The sequence below is a fragment of the Drosophila eugracilis genome, unplaced genomic scaffold, assembly GCF_018153835.1.
Source record: "Drosophila eugracilis isolate 14026-0451.02 unplaced genomic scaffold, ASM1815383v1 contig_1765, whole genome shotgun sequence".
Taxonomy (NCBI): Eukaryota; Metazoa; Arthropoda; class Insecta; order Diptera; family Drosophilidae; genus Drosophila; species Drosophila eugracilis.
Genome location: NW_024572605.1, coordinates 3828381 through 3850467, shown reverse-complemented (window position 1 = coordinate 3850467; position 22087 = coordinate 3828381). Strand labels below are relative to the sequence as shown.

General features: G+C 41.7%; 1 protein-coding gene across 1 annotated transcript; it reads right to left on the bottom strand.

Moving 5' to 3' along the window:
- Positions 1-3282: 3282 nt before the first annotated feature.
- On the bottom strand, positions 3283-3894 carry LOC108108939 (general odorant-binding protein 56h). The gene is made up of 2 exons (XM_017217192.2): positions 3761-3894; positions 3283-3700 (listed from the first exon to the last, which is right to left on the bottom strand). The coding sequence occupies exons 1-2, from the start codon at positions 3815-3817 to the stop codon at positions 3365-3367; spliced, it is 393 nt and encodes a 130-aa protein (XP_017072681.1). The 5' UTR covers positions 3818-3894; the 3' UTR covers positions 3283-3364.
- Positions 3895-22087: the final 18193 nt, after the last annotated feature.

Sequence of the window (22087 nt, the reverse complement as noted above, 5' to 3'; positions counted from 1 at the left end):
TCAGTATTTTGCTTATAACTAAGCCAATAATGGTCCAAATGTGGAATGTAATACCTCGTAGGACTCGTAATTTGATTGCCATGATTCCCAATCAAGTTGCATTCAAATCTGGGAAAATTAAATTTTTTCAATTTTTCACAAATTTTGATGATGGTACCCCTTATCAAAAATGCAAAAATGGCCAAAAAATTAAATTTCCGAAATCGGTCGGACAAGAACATTTCTTGCAATTTCGGGTCGTAAGCTGCACGAAACAGTCATTCTTATGGCTGTGAGTCCTTTTTTGATCGAGCTAGAGCTAATAAACCGCAAATAATATTGCAAATTTCTGTCAAGAATAGGTTTTTTGACTTTTTAGCCATTAAATCAGCACTTGCCCCAACAAAATCAGAACAATACAGTTACAAGTAGGTATAGGGGTTACAAGTTTTGGTTGTTAGCTGCATAAAACACTCATTGTTTTAGACGTGCATCTTTTTCGACAAAGTTAGAGCTAAGAAACGGCAACTAAACCGAAATCTCTGCTGTCAAAAGACGTATACTTGATTTTGGGCGCAATAAAATTCGTTTTTTTGCCATAGCAAAGCTAAAAATGGTCCAAATGTGGAATGTAATACCTCGTCGGGCTCGTAATTTGATTGCCATGATTCTCAATCAAGTTGCACTCAAATCTGGGAAATTTCAATTTTTGCCATTTTTCACAAATTTTGATGATGGTACCCCTTATCAGAAATGCGAAAATGGCCAAAAAATTAAGTTTCCGAAATCGGTCGGACAAGGACATAACTTGTAAGTTCGGGTCGTTAGCTGCACAAAACATTGATTCTTTTAACTATACGTCTTGTTTTGACCAATTTATGAGATAAAAACCGAGACAAAATATGAAAAATCAATCGTTAAGCAGCTTTTTCGAAAAATGAGTCAGTATTATGTCCATAACTTGGTCAACAGAGGTCGAAATAATACGTTACATCACATTACAGTACATTAAGAATCCTTTATTTCTCTCAGTGTATCTGTTACCTGCTCGGGAAAAACGGTAACGGCAAAAGCAAAAGCAACAGCACAGCAAAAGCGATGGCAACAGCAACATTCGTTTGCTGGTATTTTCTGTCGAGTTCAGCGTAAATTCATTCATTTCCACTTGAATTTACAATTATGCGAAACTGTTGTTGAATGGGTTTTGACTTGGCTGATGCCGAGCTGGGATTGGATTGCAGTGGAGTGGATTGGAGCTGAGCAGAGTGTTGGGTTTTTTGGGGGATTTCTGCATTTCCTTTAGTCTATCACGGTTTATGCATATTTCCTGCTTTTTGCCATTGGCAGCGGCATCAGGAAACTTGGCTTGGCTGTTTAGCTTTTAATAAACTGCGGTCGGAAGGTGAAGTCGATGCGAAATCAGAATGTGAAGCACTGCCCTGGAAATTGTCAACAGCAGCGGCAAGGATGGTAGGGAAATAATGTTCCCATGGCAACATCTAACCCAAGGTTTGAGCTCACTGAAATCATGTTGGAATGTAATTAAGCTGATGACTTTGGGTGTGAAACTGACGGATTAATAATAAGAGCGATGCACGGAGAATATATTTTATGATCAAATCTGAATTAAAAAAGTCTCTTATATTAACAACTGAAGTTATAAAATATTTAAAAATAATATTTTGTTAAGTTTGTAAAATATTCATAAAAGCATAACGATTTCGTCCAGTTTTTTCTTCCAGTACACTAATTTGAAACCTTTCAAAGCCAAGTTCGAAGTCAATTATAAATATTTTATATGACGAAAGAAATCTGCGCTTATTTTCCAGATCTCTTCTTATCCAGATAAGTTTTCTACTGGTTTCAAGAGCTCTTATCCCTCTCGCAAAGTAACTTTTTTGCAACAACTTTTCCAGGCAGGACCAGGATCTGACCGAGGCCGAGGCCAAAACCATTCCAGGATGAAAAACTTTAGCCACCCTGCACTTTCAGCTGGCAACCAGTGCAATTCAATGTCATATCCTTGAAAAAAAAGGGTGCATGAAAAGCGAAGGAAGCCCGATGGCCATAAAAAATCGACAGGCTAAAGTTCTGTTATTGAAAGTTCATCGATGAATGTGAAAGGAAAACATCCTTTTTGCCCTGCAGCTGACTCGTCTGCAATTCCCCAATGTCCTGGCTTGTTGGCTCCTGGCGACTTGCGGCGACTTACAGCCCATTTCCTTCTGCTATTTTCAACATTTTCAGCTGCCTTTGTGTCCGGGTCTACTAATTTCCTCGGCCATTCCCGACAGTCCACCCGTCCAGCAGTCCAGCAGACGGCATATCCTGAAGCCTGCTGCTTAGCCAACATTTGTATGTGGCCGATGCGTTGCCCGGTTGTTTGCATTTTTATTTGTATTTCATTTTCAATTGACTGGCAGCAGGCGGTAGATCCTGGCCTTTTTCCCTACCTGGAGGAAGCTCGCCCAAGCTCTTTGTGCATTTCAGCCATTCATCAGAGTTATTTACTTTTTAACGAGTTGATTTCATTCAATTTGTTTGCCCAGGTTTCAGTGGCTATTACCGGAGCTGTCCACGACTGGCCCTTGCCCCTTGCCACATAACTTTTCTTTAAGCTGCAACTGAACTCCGTTAAAGTCACTCAACCAGGCAGGTGTCGGCTCTTTCTTTTTAGCTACCAATCCTGTCGATTTTCCCGATACCATATTGAACTCCTCTCGCACAGCGCAATTTTCGGGCTCTTGTTTTTCTTTATCGTCCCTTTTTCCCAGCGAGTGCGAGTCCGGGAGCTCCGTCAACTTTTCGATGCCTTCGGCAATGTTAGGTTTCAATAAATATTTTCACAATGAAGAAATTAAAAATTCCTCGAAACACAATATGGTGGTAGCCAGGCCCCAAAAATCGCTGAGAATCCACCCGGCAGCGTCTATTTATATATGAAAACTTAGTTTGTCTTCGATAATAACAACAACAACGACGCACCAGATGGGCTTGTGCGGGGTTCGATGAGGAATAGCAAAGAGTGTCCCGACCCTGACAATTCGATTGAAATTGTTGCCGGTGGCTATGATTTTATGAGTGGCTCTGTTTGCCTTGGCAAGAGCCAAGGCGGTTCGAAATAATTAAATTGCTGGCATTTCACAGATGCTTCGGGAATACTTTATAAATTAGCCACCGAAAAAGGCTAACAGGGTCAAAATGAAAGATGAACAGGCCTAAGAACTTTTGAAATAAATAAATTTAGGAAGCGGAAATGTGAAAGTTAATTTTAGAACGAGTTCATCTGAATATCTGAGAGAATGCTTTTGTATCTACTGCTTGATTTTATTGCTCTTGAAAGTGAGTGAAATGCTCGGCTTTTATAACTTCAATATATGCATTACTAGACTCCCTGGAAGCAGCCTAGCATCTTGAATGCCGTATCGCAGGCATTGTCTCCCTTGACACCGCTGCACTTGGCCAAATCCTTTTCAATGGTCTCCTTCATGCTCGAGTTGGCATAGTTGGCCTTGATCTTGTCGGTCAGCAGTTTGCCCGTAGAATCCATAAGGCCGGCCTTGACCAGGATGCACTGAGTGGAGCACTTGACATTGTCCTTGGCATCCTCATGTTTCACCTTTCCCGACTGCAAGTCCTCCAAATCCTGTTTACTGACTCCATTCTCCTTCAAGCAACCTTCTACCATAGTCTTGGACATCGCGGGATCCAAAGTGTGTTGCTGAAAAGGACGAGTTTTAGGTTAGGTTTTTTAAAATACAAAGACGACTTTTGAGCCAACCGATAGAATCCCTGTAAGGCAGCTGAGCAGCAGAGCCAATGCCAAAATAGACCTCATTTTGCTTGAGTTTTTCGCTTACTAAAAGTTCGCTAAAATTACACTGACTTTTAAAGCTTAGCCTGGACGGGCGGCTCACCCTTTGCGTGACACTTTGAATTTGTCAATTCTTTTTGTCTCCCGCATATTGATTATCACTAAAAAACAGAGAAGAATTGGTCACGCTGACTGACTAACTCCGAAAGTTATTGCCACTGCCAAGGTCGAAAACCTGTGGGTCGGGCTAATTACTGATTTGCAGGTCGTTAAATAACTTTAATGCTTAGAGGAGAGTCTGTTCTTTTTGGGAAGTGTAACTTGGAATATTAAGCAATTCCTAGAATTTCATAAAATTTCTTTAATTTTTATAGGGGTATATAATTTTAGGGGTTTAGGAAATAATTATTAAACATTTTGTTACTCAATTAAAAATATTTTCTAAATAATAAATTGGTTTTCTTTTCAGAAAGTGACAAATATAGCCTGTAAAGAATTCTAGAATTATAAATATTAAAAACGTAACTATTCATCATTAAATTTCCAATATTTTCATTTGGCTTTAAGAACTGCGAGGCCCCAATGAAAATTTGTTTAATTATTAATGAAAACCCAGGGCAGCCTAGTGTCCATCTAACCCAATCTCGTTAATTTGTTTTATAATTACTGCTGATATCTGCTTAATTATGCATAATTTGTTGTTCATTTTCGGGTGAATATTATCGGAATGCATTTATTTAGAATGCGCCAAGGCTATTATCGAATGGGCCAACTAAATAATTTGCCACTTAGTCCATTGAAATGTGTGATGGAAATACCTTGATTAATTTTCCCGCTCATTCTAGTGCATGTATATTCTAATGGAAAAGAAAGGGAAACTATCCCAATGGCTGTTACATAATTCGGATATTTTGTAATTGCATTTCTACGGCATTATGGTAATTGGCTTTTTTGCCCTGCCTCGGCGGCTAATGTTTTTATAATTCCTATTAGCAGTGCGATTATTATTATTATTATTATATATTTCATATTATTTTTGTGTGGTGCGCACATTTTCATTCAGTTTAATGCGATTTCAAACGCTAATTGAAATCCTTTTAGAGTAATTGCAAAAATAATTCAATAGAGTGGGAGAGCGAGAGCGAGAGTGCAAGGCGAAAGGCTTGCAATCTCGTAGTGGTAATTAGAAGAACAAACTAATTTAGTAAATTACTATTTAGTGGCCCCTTTTCGCCTGGGCCAGTTGGCCGCAGCTTCTGCGGCACACAAAGGTCATTTTTGGGCTTTGAAGTTTGCGGGCTTTGAAATGCGCCAAAGGACATTCGAACAAATGGCATCCTTTGAGCATTTGTGTGGGTGTTTTCTACGGTTGTGTACGTGTCTGTGTGTGTATATCCGTGTGTACACATTGCAATTGCTGTCGAAACATCAAAGCTATGCGAGTTTTCCAGTTGACTTCATCAGTAGATTGTGTGAAGTATGCCAAAAATGTGTTGGAAATGCTCGAACCGTTTTTCCATTTTCCTCCGCCCGAGCGAGTAGTTGGCCAAACCCGTCTTAAAGTTGCCCTTTAAGCGTTGAACGGAATGTCGGCCAAGTTCTACGTTGGTTCTACACGGACACGTGCTTGCCAAAACCGGAAGGAACACGCGCCCAAAGTCCGGACTTCGAATTGCTAACGCGATTGCCGCCCTGTGGAAATCCATTGCGCTTGGTAAAACAATATTGGCCCAGCTTTTAAAATACATTTTACATCTACTTGAGTGTAATTGACGCGTGGCCCTTGTGATATCGCCAAGAAGTGGAAATTTGAGATCGAAAGCCCATTGGAAAGTGGCCGTTGGGCGGGGCGGCGATTCAATTAGTTTAACGCCCCGAGGGCATTATTGCTCGTATTACATAAAAAAGCTTAAAAAGGTTATTATATTCTTTTTTTTTAAGTAAGAAGAATATTTAACATAGAACAACAAGAAACTAAAAATAAGAAGATTTTTCTGAATAACTTTTAAATTTAGAATAACTTAGAACACAAATTGGATTTACTTTACTTTTACTTTCGATACATTTCTTAAGGCTAACTTTTCTTACATGATTTTACAGATTTTTTATAATATGAGATAGTCTCAAACAATGCCTTAACATCTTAAGTAAGGCATTACTTTGGTTCTTACCTTCTCATTGATATAGAATATATATAATATAAATATAGTCATCTTAACCCCCTCGAATGTATCAGAATTTATGAACATTTATCACTGAAATAAATAAATTTAACAATTAAAACATCACTGATATATGCACATCCCACCTTTATTTCTATTTCAACATTCCCTTCTTGGAAATTGAATTTCCCCTGGAGGCACGAAGTTCGTTTCAGGTGCCTACGCAAAAGTGCGCAATCGAAATTACATAACTCACCTGGGGAGGACCTGTCCTGCCCCTGCAGCCTACGATAAAGCCACAAATTCTGGCACAGGATAAATATAAAATGCAGCCAGGCATAAGAAGCCATCACAGTACAGACCATTGACAGTCAGAGTGGCAAAAGAGAGTTGCTAGTAGGTGGGTGGAGAGGGAGGTTGTCCTGCTGTTTAAAATAGCAAACTAGACCAGGCCCGTAATATGTCCTCCGGCTTAGCGCTCATGTGTTGCTGTTGCCCGGCTATTCGGCTATTGTCTGACTACGGCTTTACAACTCATAAACAGCAGACATACCGCCACCCACCAACTCCCCCTCCCAGCTCCCCTTGGTAATAACAGTTTAAGCTCGGGGGCTCTGCCCGAAAATTGTCCACATCTCGTTGTTTAATTTTTTTGTTTTTTTCTCAAAATCTCCGCCCACATTTTCCTTGTTGATAACAAGCATTTTTACATGTGCTAAAAAAACAGAAAACGGCCAAAAGTCGGTGGCCAGATGAAGATGGAGCTGGCCCCGGGCCCATCCCCAATGGGCTCTTCCAATTTTTGGCCTGGCTGCATGTGCGTTTATGACTTCATAATGGGCAAAGATGGCAGGGGGATGTGGCTTCGGGGAGGCATCAAAAGCAGGCAGCTTCATCTCATCCCCGCCTACGGTATGGATGCAGTGCAGTTTCGAGGGTGGTTGATCCTGCTGCTGCTCCAGCTATGGATTTGCGTAGGCGTGGCGTTAACATGCGACTAAGTCCTTTTATATCCCGGAGCATTCGCTTAGGCTTACGGCTCAGGCTCAGTTTTCATATATAGCCTCAGCTCCAGCAGCCTCAGTCAGGGCTACATATCTGGCTGGGGTCTTAGACTATCATCAATTGCTGTCCCCATGGTGTAGTTAGGACCATGGCCCAAACCCCGGCTTTGGATTATGTAGGCCAGCAGCAGAATTTAATGCCGACCTTTGGGAGCTATTGTGGCCAGGCCGGGGCCAATCCTCCATCCAGCAACAGGAGCCTTCCATCCCAGCCATCCCGGCCATGCAAGTTTTATGCTCATGTGTGTGCCCCGTCGTCCTGTGTTTTATAAACAATTTTAAATTGCCGGCCCACCGAAAATGAGGCAACAGCATGGCTCTCTTTTGTAGGCAAATTGTTTTATATGTGCGTTGGCTGGCTGTTCTGCACTTTATTGGCCAAATTCTAGGGGAGTTTCGGAGTTGCGGCGGGAGAAGTCCGCATAACTTTGCATAATCCCAGCGAAACTGAAACTATGTGGCAACATAATGCGCCACATTAACTTGCAGCCCTCAGGAGCACTCACACTTTGTATATTGGGTATAAATCTCAGTCCGAGCTGAATAAAAACCCAAGATGATGCGCAAAAAATTAGAAATAAGCGCAAAATGATAAACCATCCAGCCCGCCAAAGTCTCAAAAATAATATAAATAGCAAAGAAAGAAAAAAACATAATAACAAACAAAGAGACAAACAAACAGTCGTCGTAGACGTGGATACGGCAATGCGCCATATGGAACACATGCTGCACCACTCAACCACTCAGCCACCGAGTCACCCAGGCCACCACCCAGTGTCACCTATCCCTGCCCCAAATCCCTGCTCCACCTTTGGAGCCACTCGGCAGACCGCATGATTTCATCTTTCGCTTTCGTGCAGACAACTTACGCGAGGCATCCACGGACCGGGGAATGTTGTGATACCCTTTAATAAAGGGAAAGTGAAGGGGAATAGTTGGTTGAGTTGAGACTTAACAGTCCTAAAAAGATATTATATAATGAAAAAATGAAAAGTTTAAAGATTTTAAAAGGTTATAAAAGATTTTAGGAAAGCTTAGTCAAAGTGCTTTCGCGCTATGAAAATCGTAACTTGCCTTGTTACAGAAACTTTGCTATTCTTTTGCCATTTTTTTAATATTTTTTTTGAAATTTATTATTATATTTTTAGTCTTACAGTATCCCCTCTTCGTTGCCAAACCCCTTAGGAATACGAAATTCATTTTTTCATTAAATTCGCCTAAGCAAAATGCTAGCCCTGCCATAAGAGAGAGTATGGGAGAGATGATTTATGGAGCAGACTTCATAAAGTTCATAAATGTCGCGGCAAGCAGGCGGTTGGCAAAAAGAGGTGTGTGACTGTGTGTGTGCGTGAGTGTTTAAGTGTGTGTGTGTGTGTGTGTGTGAGGCAGACACTACAACAACAAAGGCAACATTAGTAACCACATTCATGCATTTGACACTTTCACCTCGGTTGGAGAAGGGAGAAGGGAAAGGGAAAAGGAAAAGGGAGGAGGATGGGCACATTTTTGCGCATTTAATTAACTAAAATGCTATAAATATGATTTTAAATTAATTCACTTGCGTGAGTTATTAAATTACAAACTGCACGGGCTGTTCGCATTCGGAGTGGCTAATGAAAATTGAAGAGGCTATGGGTGGCCGACCTAGATGATGGCTGGCAGAGTGCCATCTTGTGTTCCAGTTTTCTACGTTTTTTCGGCCAACTTTATTTATGTTTATTCTCTGAAGTCCAATGGTCTGTAATAATTTATTTCCAAATTATTCCGTTGATCTCTCTATTTTCCTTGGCTGCAATTTGTTCTCTGTCGCCCGGTGTTTTCCCAAATTCAATCTCCATCTTTCAGTGTTATGGCAGGAGACCCAAAAACAGAATGAAAAAAAAAACAACCAGCTAGCAACCATCAGAAACTAATTTCGTGTTGCCCATGGAACCTGGTTGGCTGGCACCTTACACACTTTGTCCCTTGTCCCATGTGGCCCAGACGAAAGTGATGGCGGAAAGCTGGCAACCGCATTTGAGCCGCCGTCGGGCGTTTCGGAGGGTATTAAATTGTCTGGTCGCATATCGCGGCGTAGTCAAATTTCCGCCGTGCAGCCAAACACTTCCAAAAAGCCAACGAACACTCACGTGAAAAGCCAGGGGCATAGAGCCGGGGCAATTGCAATCTCCAATTTCAATCAAAAAACCGCCGGATGGCGGTTCCAACCGCCCTCAGTTCCAGATGCACTTGCAGATGTTGCTGCACGGGAAGAAAGTTTCACTTTTAATGATCGATTTTGGTCTTAAGATTGAGGTTTAAAGAAGGTTTCTTCTTCACTTTTTTTGACAATCTTTAAAGAAGTTTCTTCAGTTGGAAAGATAAGTAGATTCCAATGATGAGAGTTCCTTAAAAAGCTATTTTGAAGAAATGACTCTCCCTTTTTGTCCAGTGCATAGTTGCAGGTGCCTCGAATGCGACGACCCCAAAAGCTGCTACCCAAAATGAAAGTCAATATGAAGGTTGATACATTGCGCAGCGGAACAGAGTGGAGCGGAACCTTTGACGCGATGCATCAGCCGGCTGCTGATACATGGCCAAGATGATAAGCCGTCGAGCAGTCGATGAAATGGAGGATTGAACTCCGGCTCTCCTTCGAAATGCCATTGCTGCAGGATTCAAACGGGTAAGAAAGGAAAAAAAGAGAAAATGAACGTCAATTTTGAGAATACGTTGACTGCGACAGAGCATTTTATTAGTCTTCCGCGAAATGGAAACTCCGCAATATATATATATTCTCCCTTTTCTGTCAGGCTTATGGGCTCGTCAATTTGGCCTGATTTGTCAGAATTGATTGCACTAGTCTTAGTCGACAACTTTGTCAGCCTTATTGGCAGGCCGTCCCATAAAATGAGGAGCTGATGATGATTAAAACCTAATTATACCGCGAAAAGAAAGAATTTCCAATGCGTTTTGAATATTTATGAATTCGTTAGGGAAAAAAGAAACACTTGCCAGCGACGCCCACACAGAAAAAACAGTGAAAACTTTTGCCAAGACAAAAAAGTGAGGCGAAAAATATTGTCAACAAAATTTTGTTGTTTGGCAAGAAAAAAACGAACAACGAAAAGCGAAAAACAAGAAAAAGAAAAGGAAGCGTGGAAAAAATTAAGCGGAAAAGGCAGCAGAAAATATCACGTAATATAAAAACCACTTTGATGAATACGCCGTGTGCATATAAAGCAGCTTTCAGCCCTAAAAGCCGTCCGTCCGTCCGTCCGTCTGTCTGTCTGTCAGTTGCCGCTTGACAAAAGGGGCGCGAAAGTGTCGCCGTTGTGGGCGTGTTCGCTGCCAGCGGGGGCGTGGCACTGAAGGCGAGACTTGGCGACGCCTTTGTAAGGCAAAGGACGACAAGGAGACGAAGTCTTTATAGAGATCCAAGCACTTGTTGTGCTTGCAGGCAGGATGTTGTTGCGGCTTACGCGGCGTATGCGTAACGCCATTGATTGGCCCTTGGTTGAAGTTTTTGGCGGCAATGAGATAAGGAATTACTTGGGTATATGGGTAGTGTGGAGTTAGGCTGGCATCAAATATGCTTATAATTGTAAGCAAGCAAGGACTTTCAGGGATTTGACTTTCAGATGAGAAGCTGTCAAAGCGGCAGATAAGTTTGAGGGTAAGAAAGGTACATAATTAGTTACTGAGGAAGTTGAAAATGTAGAAATAAGTCAATTAGATTTAAGAGTAAACCGATTTATTGGAAAGGTAAGTCCTTAAAATGTTCGAAGTCAGAATGTTCAGAAAGTTATGTCCAGGAAAAGGGGTATCATGAGACATATCTAAACCCTAAAGTTAACCCGGACAGTTGAAAGCGAATGCCAGATCAGAGCTAACAGGTGAGTAATTTAGAAAGGCAATTTTAGATTTCAAACTGAACCCACCATAAATAAATAAATGGTTATCATTAGAGAGAGATTTGCTCGACGGCTACGAGCGTAATTTCCATAATCAAATTGCCCCACAAAGTGCTTGGCCTCCATACACACTTTTCCTAGCCAATAAAACCGAATGAGTTCAGGGCTCAGAGTTCAGTGTGGTAGTTTGGTGCGAGATATGCACATCTCGCCAGCCCGAACGCAGCCTCATCAAAAATTCGAAAGCAATCAGCTCAGAAATCACCTCAACGCCAACCTCCCCGAAGGCAGCACACACTACTTAAAAATTCCACCTGCTCATAAATTGGCGTGGTGGCCGCACCCCCAAAAGGAAAACGGATATGCAGTGGGGAAAAAGGACACGAACTCGGCTGGGAATAGATTGGGGTTGAGGTCGGGATAAGGGGTTCATTTTCTTCCCCAACTTTGCCATTTCGGGTTTCAGAAATATGGCAAACAATTATGCGCTTGAGTTTTATTACAAATGCCCGGCAGTTAAATAAGCTCCTGGATGGGGCGACATTGCAGGCGATAATAACCACGTTCCACATGCATCCTGGAAACACCCATCCTGAAAAATACCCCCCTACAAACACACACACAAACATACAGGCTGTGTGACAGGCGGCGGAAGTACAGGAAATTTGTACCCTTTTTCTTTGCAGCTCGTCGGCATTATCTTAGAATAAGTAAGCTATATAAGTATGCATATCGGGTGGTGGCCGTGGAACGGGTACACCGTTTCGTATTACGTCTTGGCCTGGGTGGACATGTGACTACATTCGACTTTTCCTTTTGCCCTCCTCCTTTGCCTTTGGGGGCTGTCTGAAGGGATACACCCCCTCATCCAACCTCCCCACATGCGCATATTTCAGCATGATACGACAGCTTGACAACATTAAATTTGCATTGCTCTTGCCGGAGTTTGTATATGGAAAAGAAAAAAAGATGGGGGGCCTGGAGTCAGCCAACATATGGCAGGGCAACCAATACCCCCGCGTATACGTACTATACTACCAATGCAATTTGATGTCTGGCACTCAGGCCCCCTCTGCGAGCCATCCTTTGGGTTTGGCTACAATTAAAGTGATTGAAAAATATTTTCCAAGCCATTTTGTGCGCCAAAGAAAAGGCAAACGAGTTTATTTTTTACCATCAGAGTTACCCTGTTTCGGGATGGATAGTTAGGGATTCTTGGGGGGTAAATAGACCAGGATTAAGATATCTAGGAAGCCTTTGTTTAGACTAAAGAGGAGTTTGTATTGATAACTTGATGACATTTATGATTTGATCAAGGAATGGGAATATTTTCTCTATTCTCTACGAGGTTTTACAGAACTCAATCAAACTCAAGTCTTAGAAGTAATCCTTTCCAGGATATCCCTGGCTAGACTACTCCTTCGTCATCCACTTAATATGATTTTTTCTGTTGCCTTTGCGAAATTAACTTGCCGAAGTGCAGCCACGCAAACACAACTCAACCAAACTGGCCCGTTTCTGTTTTCTGGGTTTCTGCTGGTCGGAATGGATCAGACTGGAGGAGGCGAACAACAACGATGATTCGCATTTGGGGGGAAGGTATTGGGATTGAGATGGCAAATGGGTCTAGAGAAGTTGTTGCATGCATTCAAGCGCAAAGTTGCAGATACAAAATTGGTTAGCGAGTGGTAAAAAGTGATTGGCGCACCCCTCCATTTTCGTTCAGCGGCCTTTATGACATAAAGGCCAATTATGTTAAAATGTTGCCGGAGGAAGAAAAACGAGAGTTTGAGCAGAGTTGAGTAGAGTCGCGTCGCGACGCGACAATTCCGTTTACTGACAGCTAATAATGCGGCATATAGCTGCAAGGGTCCTTTGGCCAATGTACTGCGTATGTCCTGCCGCTATTCCGATTCCGAATCAGAGTTTTTCCCCCTCCCCATCAAACCTCAGCCCCTGAGTTGCATTGTCAACGCGTTCGCCTGATGTACGGCGCTTCCTGTGTCAGTTCCGGCCGTGCACGCGACAACTTTCCTTTCCTTTCCGACCTCGGTCTGTTTTCCAGCCGCCCGTTCCCCTCATCTAGATCCAACTCAGACCCACACCCATTTCCACTATCCATTTCCCGCCCGTCACTAAAAGGCCGGGGCGCAAAAAGTTCGCGTCACACTCGAATGCATCGAAGCCCAGGGACAATAACTCAAATGCCAAGGGGTTGGAGTCCAGTAGTCGTTGTTCCAACATCCTGCGTTCTACCATCCTGCAGATGGACCTATCTATCGCTTAGCAAATGACTGTGATTTCCAATTTTTTCTGGCGCATTTGAGCCGCCGAGTTGAGCGGGTAGTCCCGTGATTAATGTTGTGGATGCATTGTGGTAGGAGCAATTAGAGCACTGACAAGCCTTCAAAATATCTCCACAAGCTCTCCTCCGGAAGGGGATCAAAAATGCCAACAGCTGTGCCGACAAGCGATGGTGTGTCAAATGCGGGTAAATGGTATGTAAAATATGATCATACGGCTTGGAAAATCAAATTTATTAGGGCTACTCCATATGGTAGATGAAAGTTCTATCTAATTAATTAAAATATTTGTCAATGATTCGAAATGGCTTTTGGTTTGGATTTTATAGCAAATCAAAGTCTTCCATTAATAACAATGAATATTCCCAATGAAACGATAAACTTCCATTTCTGAAATTAATCATTTAGCGGTACTCAATCATATTAACTTAATAAAAAATAAAGAAACCCCTACAATATCCAAATAATACCAAATCGTTTCCAATGATTTTTTAATGCCAAATGGAAAATGGAATGAAAGTTCCAAGTGCTAGATGACGCCTGCCAAGCGTAGCTGCAATTCCCTTCGCCCATCATACAAAACTCTGACACTTTGGAAAAATTAAACTACGCCAATATTCATGCTGCATAGGGCAGAAAGGCGGTGGAAAAATGAAAACACTGAGGAAGCATTGAAAAGCCAGAACCCCAAAAATGCAAAACCCATTTGCGAGGACAACGAAAATAACAACAACAATGCCAGCAACACGACTCGCATTATTCCCTTGGCGTATTTTTGGTGTGTGTATTTTTTAATCAAAAGCCGCAAATTGCCGCAACGCAAAAAATGACAATCAACCACCCCCAGGATGCCAGAATGCCAGATACCCAGATCCCAGATACCCAGAGATCCCAGTTCTCTCTGTAACAGGGAACAGGATCTAGAGCCAGGACCAGGACCAGGACCAGACCCAGACCCAGACAAAGTGCCAGGGACTCCCGAGTCCCAGACTGCTGTCCAATACATTTAACGCCTGGCCCAACTATGAAAAAACGAGCAGAACGGGCACCCAAATACTCAAAATATAACAAAAAAAAAGAAAAAACGAAAAGAAAAGCGTTGGAAATGGCTCTGACATGTTGCCTTTGACATGCATTTGACATTTGACAGATCGCGCATACTGAGGGCGAAGGGGCGTTTCAAATGAAATGACTAAATTATGTGCAAAGTGGTGGAAACTGGAAAGTGGAAAACGGATAGCCTGGCAAAACTGTAAAATTAAAAATGCGTTTCCCAGGTAGAGAGGTAGGAAAATTTGTGCAGCCACTCGAGCGTCAACATTTAACTGTCATAACTGACAGGAGAGAGAAGGACAGGGGCTTTGGGTATTGGTTATTAAGTTCGGAGGGGGGAGGCTTTCAAGGATATTTTTCCATTGGGGGGTTGTAACTGGAGCGTCTTCCAATTTCTTATCTGCCCACCGCCGAATGGCACTTGAGGCCTTTTGGCTTATGGCAACCCTTCTCCTGAAGCAGTTTGATTGACAGACCGCAGCCACCACCAAAGCCTGCCACATCATCATTCTCGTCCTGCGAGTCCTCATCTCTCATCCTTCCGACAAACGGCTGTATTTGAGTTGCATATTTGCTCATTAATAGCGATAAGCGCGTTAAAGTTGCCGTTAATGCGCACCACAAAGATCTATAAGTGACTAAGTCCAAGGGCACAGTGGGTTAAGGTTCTAATAGATAGTTATTCTATGTAATGAAACTTGTTTTAGTTACCATTTTATCATACCAACCAGAAACTTTAAGTAAGAAGATTCAAATTGATAACAAACTTATCCATTCAGAAAGATTTTATTTCAAAATTTTGGTTTTTAAATGATAAACTCCATTCTTTCTTTTAGTCATAAGTTTTTGGTTTACCTAATGAAATATTTCTCTTATTATAATCATAGTTTCTCAGCTCAGCTTTTCCCTTAACCCACTGTGCACAGTGTCCAGCAGCCACCCCCGCTTAACCCTTTGTCAGCACGCAATTCATTAAATTGAAATATTTTTCAGATCGATCATTCTGGCCGGCAGAAGTCGAGGTCCTTTGTATGGCCGCCATATACAGGCCATCCTCCACCACCCCCTCTCCTTCTCTCTCAGACAAATATGCAAGCCTTTTAGGCACCAATTATTGTATGTGGCTTGGCAGCTTACCCCTTCCCGAATCGAGGACTTTCCAGGAACACGGTACCCCTTTCCCGCATGTCTATTAATCTCTTTTATTGTTGCTCAAAGCGCACGGAACACGGAACACTTGTGCAAATAGGAAAGACGACTCCAGTTTTTGGGCATGTGCAAAGTCAATGCACAAATATAATGAGAGAGTTGGGGGTCTTAGGGCTTTCGGTTTATAGGAAGGGCTAGGGGTAGGGGCACAGGAAGAGGTACAGCGGCAGGCCCAGTTTCCACAGCGCTCTCAAAAGATGCCGCGCGTGTGTTTTGGACACGCGTGTGCAACAATAAGGGGGTGGTGTCCTTGATGGGAGGATTCTGGCAAAAGGGGTTGTGCCTGTTGGATGAGTGATGAACCGAGTGGGGTTGGCAGGTTGGAGGTGGGTGGTTGGTGGAGTGAAGTAGAGGTTTCTCTGGCATGCACATCTTTGCTGATTGCATTCCCCGCTGCTTGGCAGCTCGGCCTTGCCCGTTCACCTTGTTTGCCGCACAGCATGGGCTCCTGCTCTTGCTCCTACTCCTTATTCTCTTCAGTACTGAGTACTCCTCATCCTACATCATGTTCCTTACCACGTGCAGCCGCTACGTGCCGCCGTATTGATGTGGGTTATTGTTATAGTCCATGCGTTGTTATTAACGCTGAGCACAAATTGGTTCGAATCCTGCGAAAATGCAAGCGGGAACCCGTTGCAATGGCCGCTGCACGGAGAGAAATTAGTCACTGAGTTTTAAGACTCTGTTTAAGTCTGTTTTCCTGATCTCTTTTGGTTTCAAGAATGGGCTCCAAGAATGTCCTGGTCTGAGGTGTGCATTTAACTCTGGTGGTGAGCAGAACATACGAAGAGATGTGTCAAATTTTAAGCACCAAGGGGTAAAAATATGGCTGGGAATCTCTTCAAGGGAGGTGGTTCCATTATTGCCATTGAGCTGCCTCCCTGAAATAGATGAATCTGGTAGAGCCCATTTTTAAAGTCCCTTCCGACTTGGATTTCTTCTGGTACACATCCTTCAAGTCTCCGCCTTTAACCATTAATTACGTTTACAAGAAAAGAAGACTGTGCTTATTATATTATGGTATTCTGGCAGTATTAACCCGCCCATAGGCAGTGATTCCAGAATTTATACTCGAATACCACATGCCAGGATGGCTAGGCTAGGATTACACCAGCACTTCCTAAAGGCATTTTCCCACAGGCTGCGTTGACAATTCGTTAAGTCCCCATATGGAACTTAGGTGAAATGTGCTACGCCCTAATTTCAGTTTCCATTTTTTACACGAAAGAGAGACGAGAGTCTTTACCAGCTCTTTTCCGAAATTTTCAAGTGATTTAGTGCAATTAGTATAATTAACACAGCGCGTAAGACGAGACTAAGGCGGCATCTGACAATGACAATGAGAGAGAACGGCAAAAGGCAGCCCTAAGGAGATGTGAGCCATGTGTCCCAAGATGGGTTCGAAGGATATTCTTAATCCGGCATATGTCGTTGTCTTGAGCGGTAAATGATTCCTTGGAAAAAAAAGGAAAGCAGGGAGGGAATTGTTGAAAAAATAGAAACCTATTTGTTTTCCCACTGAGACTCGTGACCACTTTTAAGAACTCTTAAATGAGTTTTACACACTTTCTGTTTTTAAACGCCTGAAGTGCTCTCAGTTTTAAACTCTTTTTATCTGAAAGTCGTCTACTCTGCTACTGCCAAAGCATAATTGAATGTTCGGGCCAATTACTTCTCCGATGGAATCACAACTTCTGGCTTTTTCGGCCTTTGCATGCAGAGCGAGCTTTCAGCTTTTCCTGTGCGGCACAAAAGTCAACACTTTAGTGCAATTCTGAGCAATTAACATTGACAGTAAATATGGAATTTGAGCAGAAATGCCTACCAGCGTTGAGGAGTCGTGTAGCTACCTGACACATCCTGCTACTGCATCAACTTCATTTGCATGAAAGTCGGCATTTTGCCGGCGGTGGGGCAACAGGATGCAGCAGCCTAGTGCAGGAATTGTAGGAATCGGAACTACCAGACTTCTCCTTCAGGGTGAATTTAAGTTTACCCATAGTTACAACCATTTGCCATGCGTGTTTCTCTTGGATCTGGGAAATATATATGTATATATGGGAGAGCTGGAAGTTGGCCTGTGCGTGCTCGTCAATGACAACTGGAAATTAGTTTAATAGTCCAGCCAACTCGATGTCGATGGCAAAGGTAAACACTCGGAGGGACAGAACATCGTTTGTTTATATAGTTATGGCCTTATTTTTTACGCACACACATGCGTGTGTCTCAGAACCAATAAATGTGATACGTGCAACTGTTAAATTACGTTAATCGCACACAAGGTAAAAGTCACCGAGACCCGTAATCAAAATCGAAGCCATAGAACTGACAAGAATGAGTTGAAATTAGCCTAATATGTAAGAATAAGTAACGGCACAGAACTGTTGTTCCGTAAGTTTTTTTTTGACAAATTTACAACTTGAGATCCATTAGAAATACTACCAAAAGAGAGCATGTATCATAATCTTGATTTTGTGTCTTAAAAGGTCAATATTCTTTCTTTCTACAACATTCCTAAAAATTGTTGAAACATGGAGCGTCATACATCATTCGATCCGTAATTGAATTTCTAGTTGAGTAGCATTCACACCTTAAAATGTCGATTTTTAGACATATTTTGAAAATTAGGATGAATTATGATAATCAAAAATGCGAAATTTGGGCCCAAATTGATTTCCCCAAAATCGAAAAATGAGGGATAGCCATTAAATCAGAAGTCGCACCAAAAAGTCAGAACAAAACAAAAACAAGTATAGGGGGCTTTAGTGTCGGTAGTTAGCTGCATAAATCAGTCGTTGTTTTAGCCATGGGACTTTTTCTGACAAAGTTACAACTAAGAAAGGTAGAAGATCACGGCTTTCTGCTGCCAAAGGCAAGCTCTTGATTTGGCGCCATAATATCAGTATTTTGTTTATAACTAAGCCAATAATGGTCCAAATGTGGAATGTTATACCTCGTAGGGCTCGAAATTTGATTGCCATGATTCCCAATCAAGTTGCATTCAAATCTGGGAAAATTAAATTTCAAAAATGCAAATATGGCCTAAAAATTTAGTTTTCGAAATCGATCGGACAAGGAAATTTCTTGCAATTTCGGGTCGTTAGCTGCACAAAACAGTCGTTCTTATGGCTGTGAGCCTCTTTTCGACTGAACTAGAGCTAAAAAACCGCAGATAATATTGCAAATTTCTGTTAAGAATAGGTTTTTTGACTTTTTAGCCATTAAATCAGCACTTGCCCCAACAAAATCAGAACAATATTGTTAAAAGTAGGTATAGGGGTTACAAGTTTTGGTTGTAAGCTGCATAAAACACTCACTGTTTTAGCCGTGTGTCTTGTTTCGACAAGGTTAGAGCTAAGAAACGGCAAAAAAATCGAAATCTCTGCTGTCCAAAGACGTATACTTCATTTTGGGCGCAAAAAATCCGTTTTTTTTCCATTGCAAAGCTAAAAATGGTCCAAATGTGGAATGTAATACTTCGTCGGGCTCGTAATTTGATTGCCATGATTCTCAATCAAGTTGCATTCAAATCTGGGAAAATTAAATTTTTGACAATTTTTATCAAAAATGCAAAATTGGCCAAAAAATGAAGTCTCCGAAATCGGTCGGACAAGGACATAACTTGTAAGTTCGGGTTGTTAGCTGCACAAAGCAGTCATTCTTTTCACTATACGTCTTGTTTTGACCAACTTATGAGCAAAAACAAAAAAAAATTAATCCAAATATTGGTCATAAATCGTTATCCTGATTTTTCGCACAAAAAACGCAGTATTTGGACCAATACGTCTCCAGAAAGTGCTCAAATTATAGAATGCAATACCTTGTTGAACTTGTATTCACAGTTAGAAATGTACATTTTTAGACTTTTTTCTCAAAAAAGTATGATGGTATCAAAAATGCGAAAATTGACCAATAAGTTAAGTTCTCCGAATCAGCTAAGAAATGGTAAGGGTCGTTAGTTTTGCTCATTAGCTGCACAAAAAGAGTCATCCGAGGAAAAAAATAAATCTAATTAAGCTTTAGCAGCTGCCAAATAATTGTCATTTCGGCGTTTGTTTGCCCAACTTTCAATCTTTTAAACCACAGGAAAAAGTTAAATCAGATTGGAAAATCCAATTTGATAAATAGAAACCAATAAATATCATAATGACAGAGTAAAATCCAACCGAAAGCCATAACCAAATATTTCCGCATTTGTGCAAATTTAGAGCACAAATTAGCAATCTGGCTGGATTTATGAAATATGTGAAAATCGTGACAACAATAACACAGCCATGGCAACATTAACCCCTCTGCAGCATTTGCTGCAACTCTTCCTCCCCCTTCCTATAAATATATATACATTGAATGAAAAAAAAAAAGAAAACCGAAACAGCTGAGTAACTAAAAATGAAGCCAATATAAAGCAGGGCCGCAATAAAAACTGGGCTTGGTCCGAGCCCGAAAAAGTCATTGCCCAGAAAAGGGGGAAGTTTGGCTGGTTTTCAGGGGGTGGTTCGATGGTTGGATGGGTGGGTGTCATAAGTGCATGAAATGTTTTTGTGCCCCGGACAAAAGCGAAGCGAAAAGTTTAATTTTCTCCGAGGCGATGGGCAAGTGTGAGTGCCGGGTAACCAAATCCGTTTAGATCGAAAACACTGAGACCAAAAGCAGCAACAGCAACAGCAACAGCAACAGCGGCAGCAGCATAAAAAAAGAAAATTGTAGAAAATGTATAATAAATGTAACAAATGACGCACACACGGTGGGTCGGCAGAAAATGAATGGCTTTCGGGTGGTTGGGTGTGGGTTGGTGCTTTTTTGGGATGGATGCTGCTCTGGTTTCCCTTGGCGAATGGGCGTTTGCCATTTCAGATTAATGCCCGGCGGCGTCATATGAGAAGCGATCGGCCCCGTGTGTATGCACTTATTTGACTAATGTCTTTAATAAAAAATTACACAAATTGCATAGGAAAGTGAAAAATTGGCAGTAGGGTAATGTCAATGCCTGTAATACTTGCGGCTTACACAAATTTGGCATTTCAGTGGGGTGTAGTGCAGAGCAACCCTTACACATTTTAATATTTACTAATATTGACAATACTTAAAAATTTTTTTTGGCCAGCGCAAGGGGGTGGAAGTTGGAACCAATGGGCCATGGTAACCAGAAACTTTGACATATTTATAGTTGAGTAGGAAATGCCCGGAAATAAAATAAAGCCCAACCTTGACAATTGGAAATGCGAAGGGTGGTGGTAGTGGTGATGGTGGTTGCGAGGGGACTTACACAATATTTTCAAGTGCTCGCAAAGCGACCGCCGCCCAAAGGTCCCTCGGTGACTTATTAAGGGTTGCATTTAGCGGGCTTTGTGTCATTTCATATGCAAATTGGATTAAAAATGAATCGCATTTTACAACAATCCCGTATCTCTGTCTGTATTTCGTTATATTTAGTTGGTTTTTTCTTTCTGGCCACGCGCGCTTCCTTAAATTAGGGCTCGTCTTATTGGCATAATGCCATAAATAACATTTCCTATTGCCCATTTATTAACTGGAAAATGCCTTTGATGTCGACAATTTTCATGGCAGCGAGTTGCGCATTTCGCCCGATGGCAACCCTAAGCCCATCAAGCGATTAAGTTTTCCCAGATGCTGGTAGCGTCTGATTTGATTAGGCGTTTTGTTTAACGTTGCTAAGCTTCTGTCCTGCAATTATATATTGAAATAGCAAGCGGATGTATTTGACATTTTCCAAAAGGGGAGCTAAATGATGCCGGAAGGGATTCTGGAATCGATTTATAGATTGGCTTGGTTAAAAACAAAACACCTTTTACTATAATGAACTTGAAATCCCATAAGAAGATAAGGTATGGCAATGAGCGCAACGGATTAAGATATAGTATAATAACTCTCATATCATACCCATATGTCAAAGTTATGTTCCACTCATATAGGTAATCTTTATAAGATCCAAGATATTCTATGTATAGTTAAGAGTACGGAAACAACATTTACATTTTATAATAAAGTAATTTGTTTCTTTCAATTTAACTACCCCTATGACCTTTAACCACTATACTATATCTTCCACACATCACTAACTGCAGAAAACAAACCTCTTTCAGTTCCTTACCATGATTAATGCTTCCTGGCTGGTGACAGCGATTTCTTGGAACACAGTATCGATCTCGGGGACATTTATTTCATGTAAATGTCAGTGACAGAAGTCTCTGTCTGTGGTTCTCTGGCCAGCAGCTTGCATTTCCTGTCCAGGGATCCAGGTTTCCCTATGTCCTGCGCTCATTTGACTGCCGCCTGTCAAAACAGAATGTTAATGTGCGCGGCCCATTAATGGTTTTTCGAAATTATCCTTTTCCCGCATTGTTGACCAGGGAGATTTATGCCCTTCGCATTGTCAGTTATTGTTATTGAGGTTTTTCGACTGGTTGGGGGTTGTTTGACTTTCACCTGGCCAGTGATATGCACAAATTTGTGGGCTGGGCCCTACAACAATGCTAATCTGAATCTAGGAATCTAGGCATAGATCTTCGGAGCGGGTAACTCGACTCCTCTCGGCGATTTGTCAAAGGGAACAGAGCATGTACATTCAGATTGTAATTCTATATGCCAC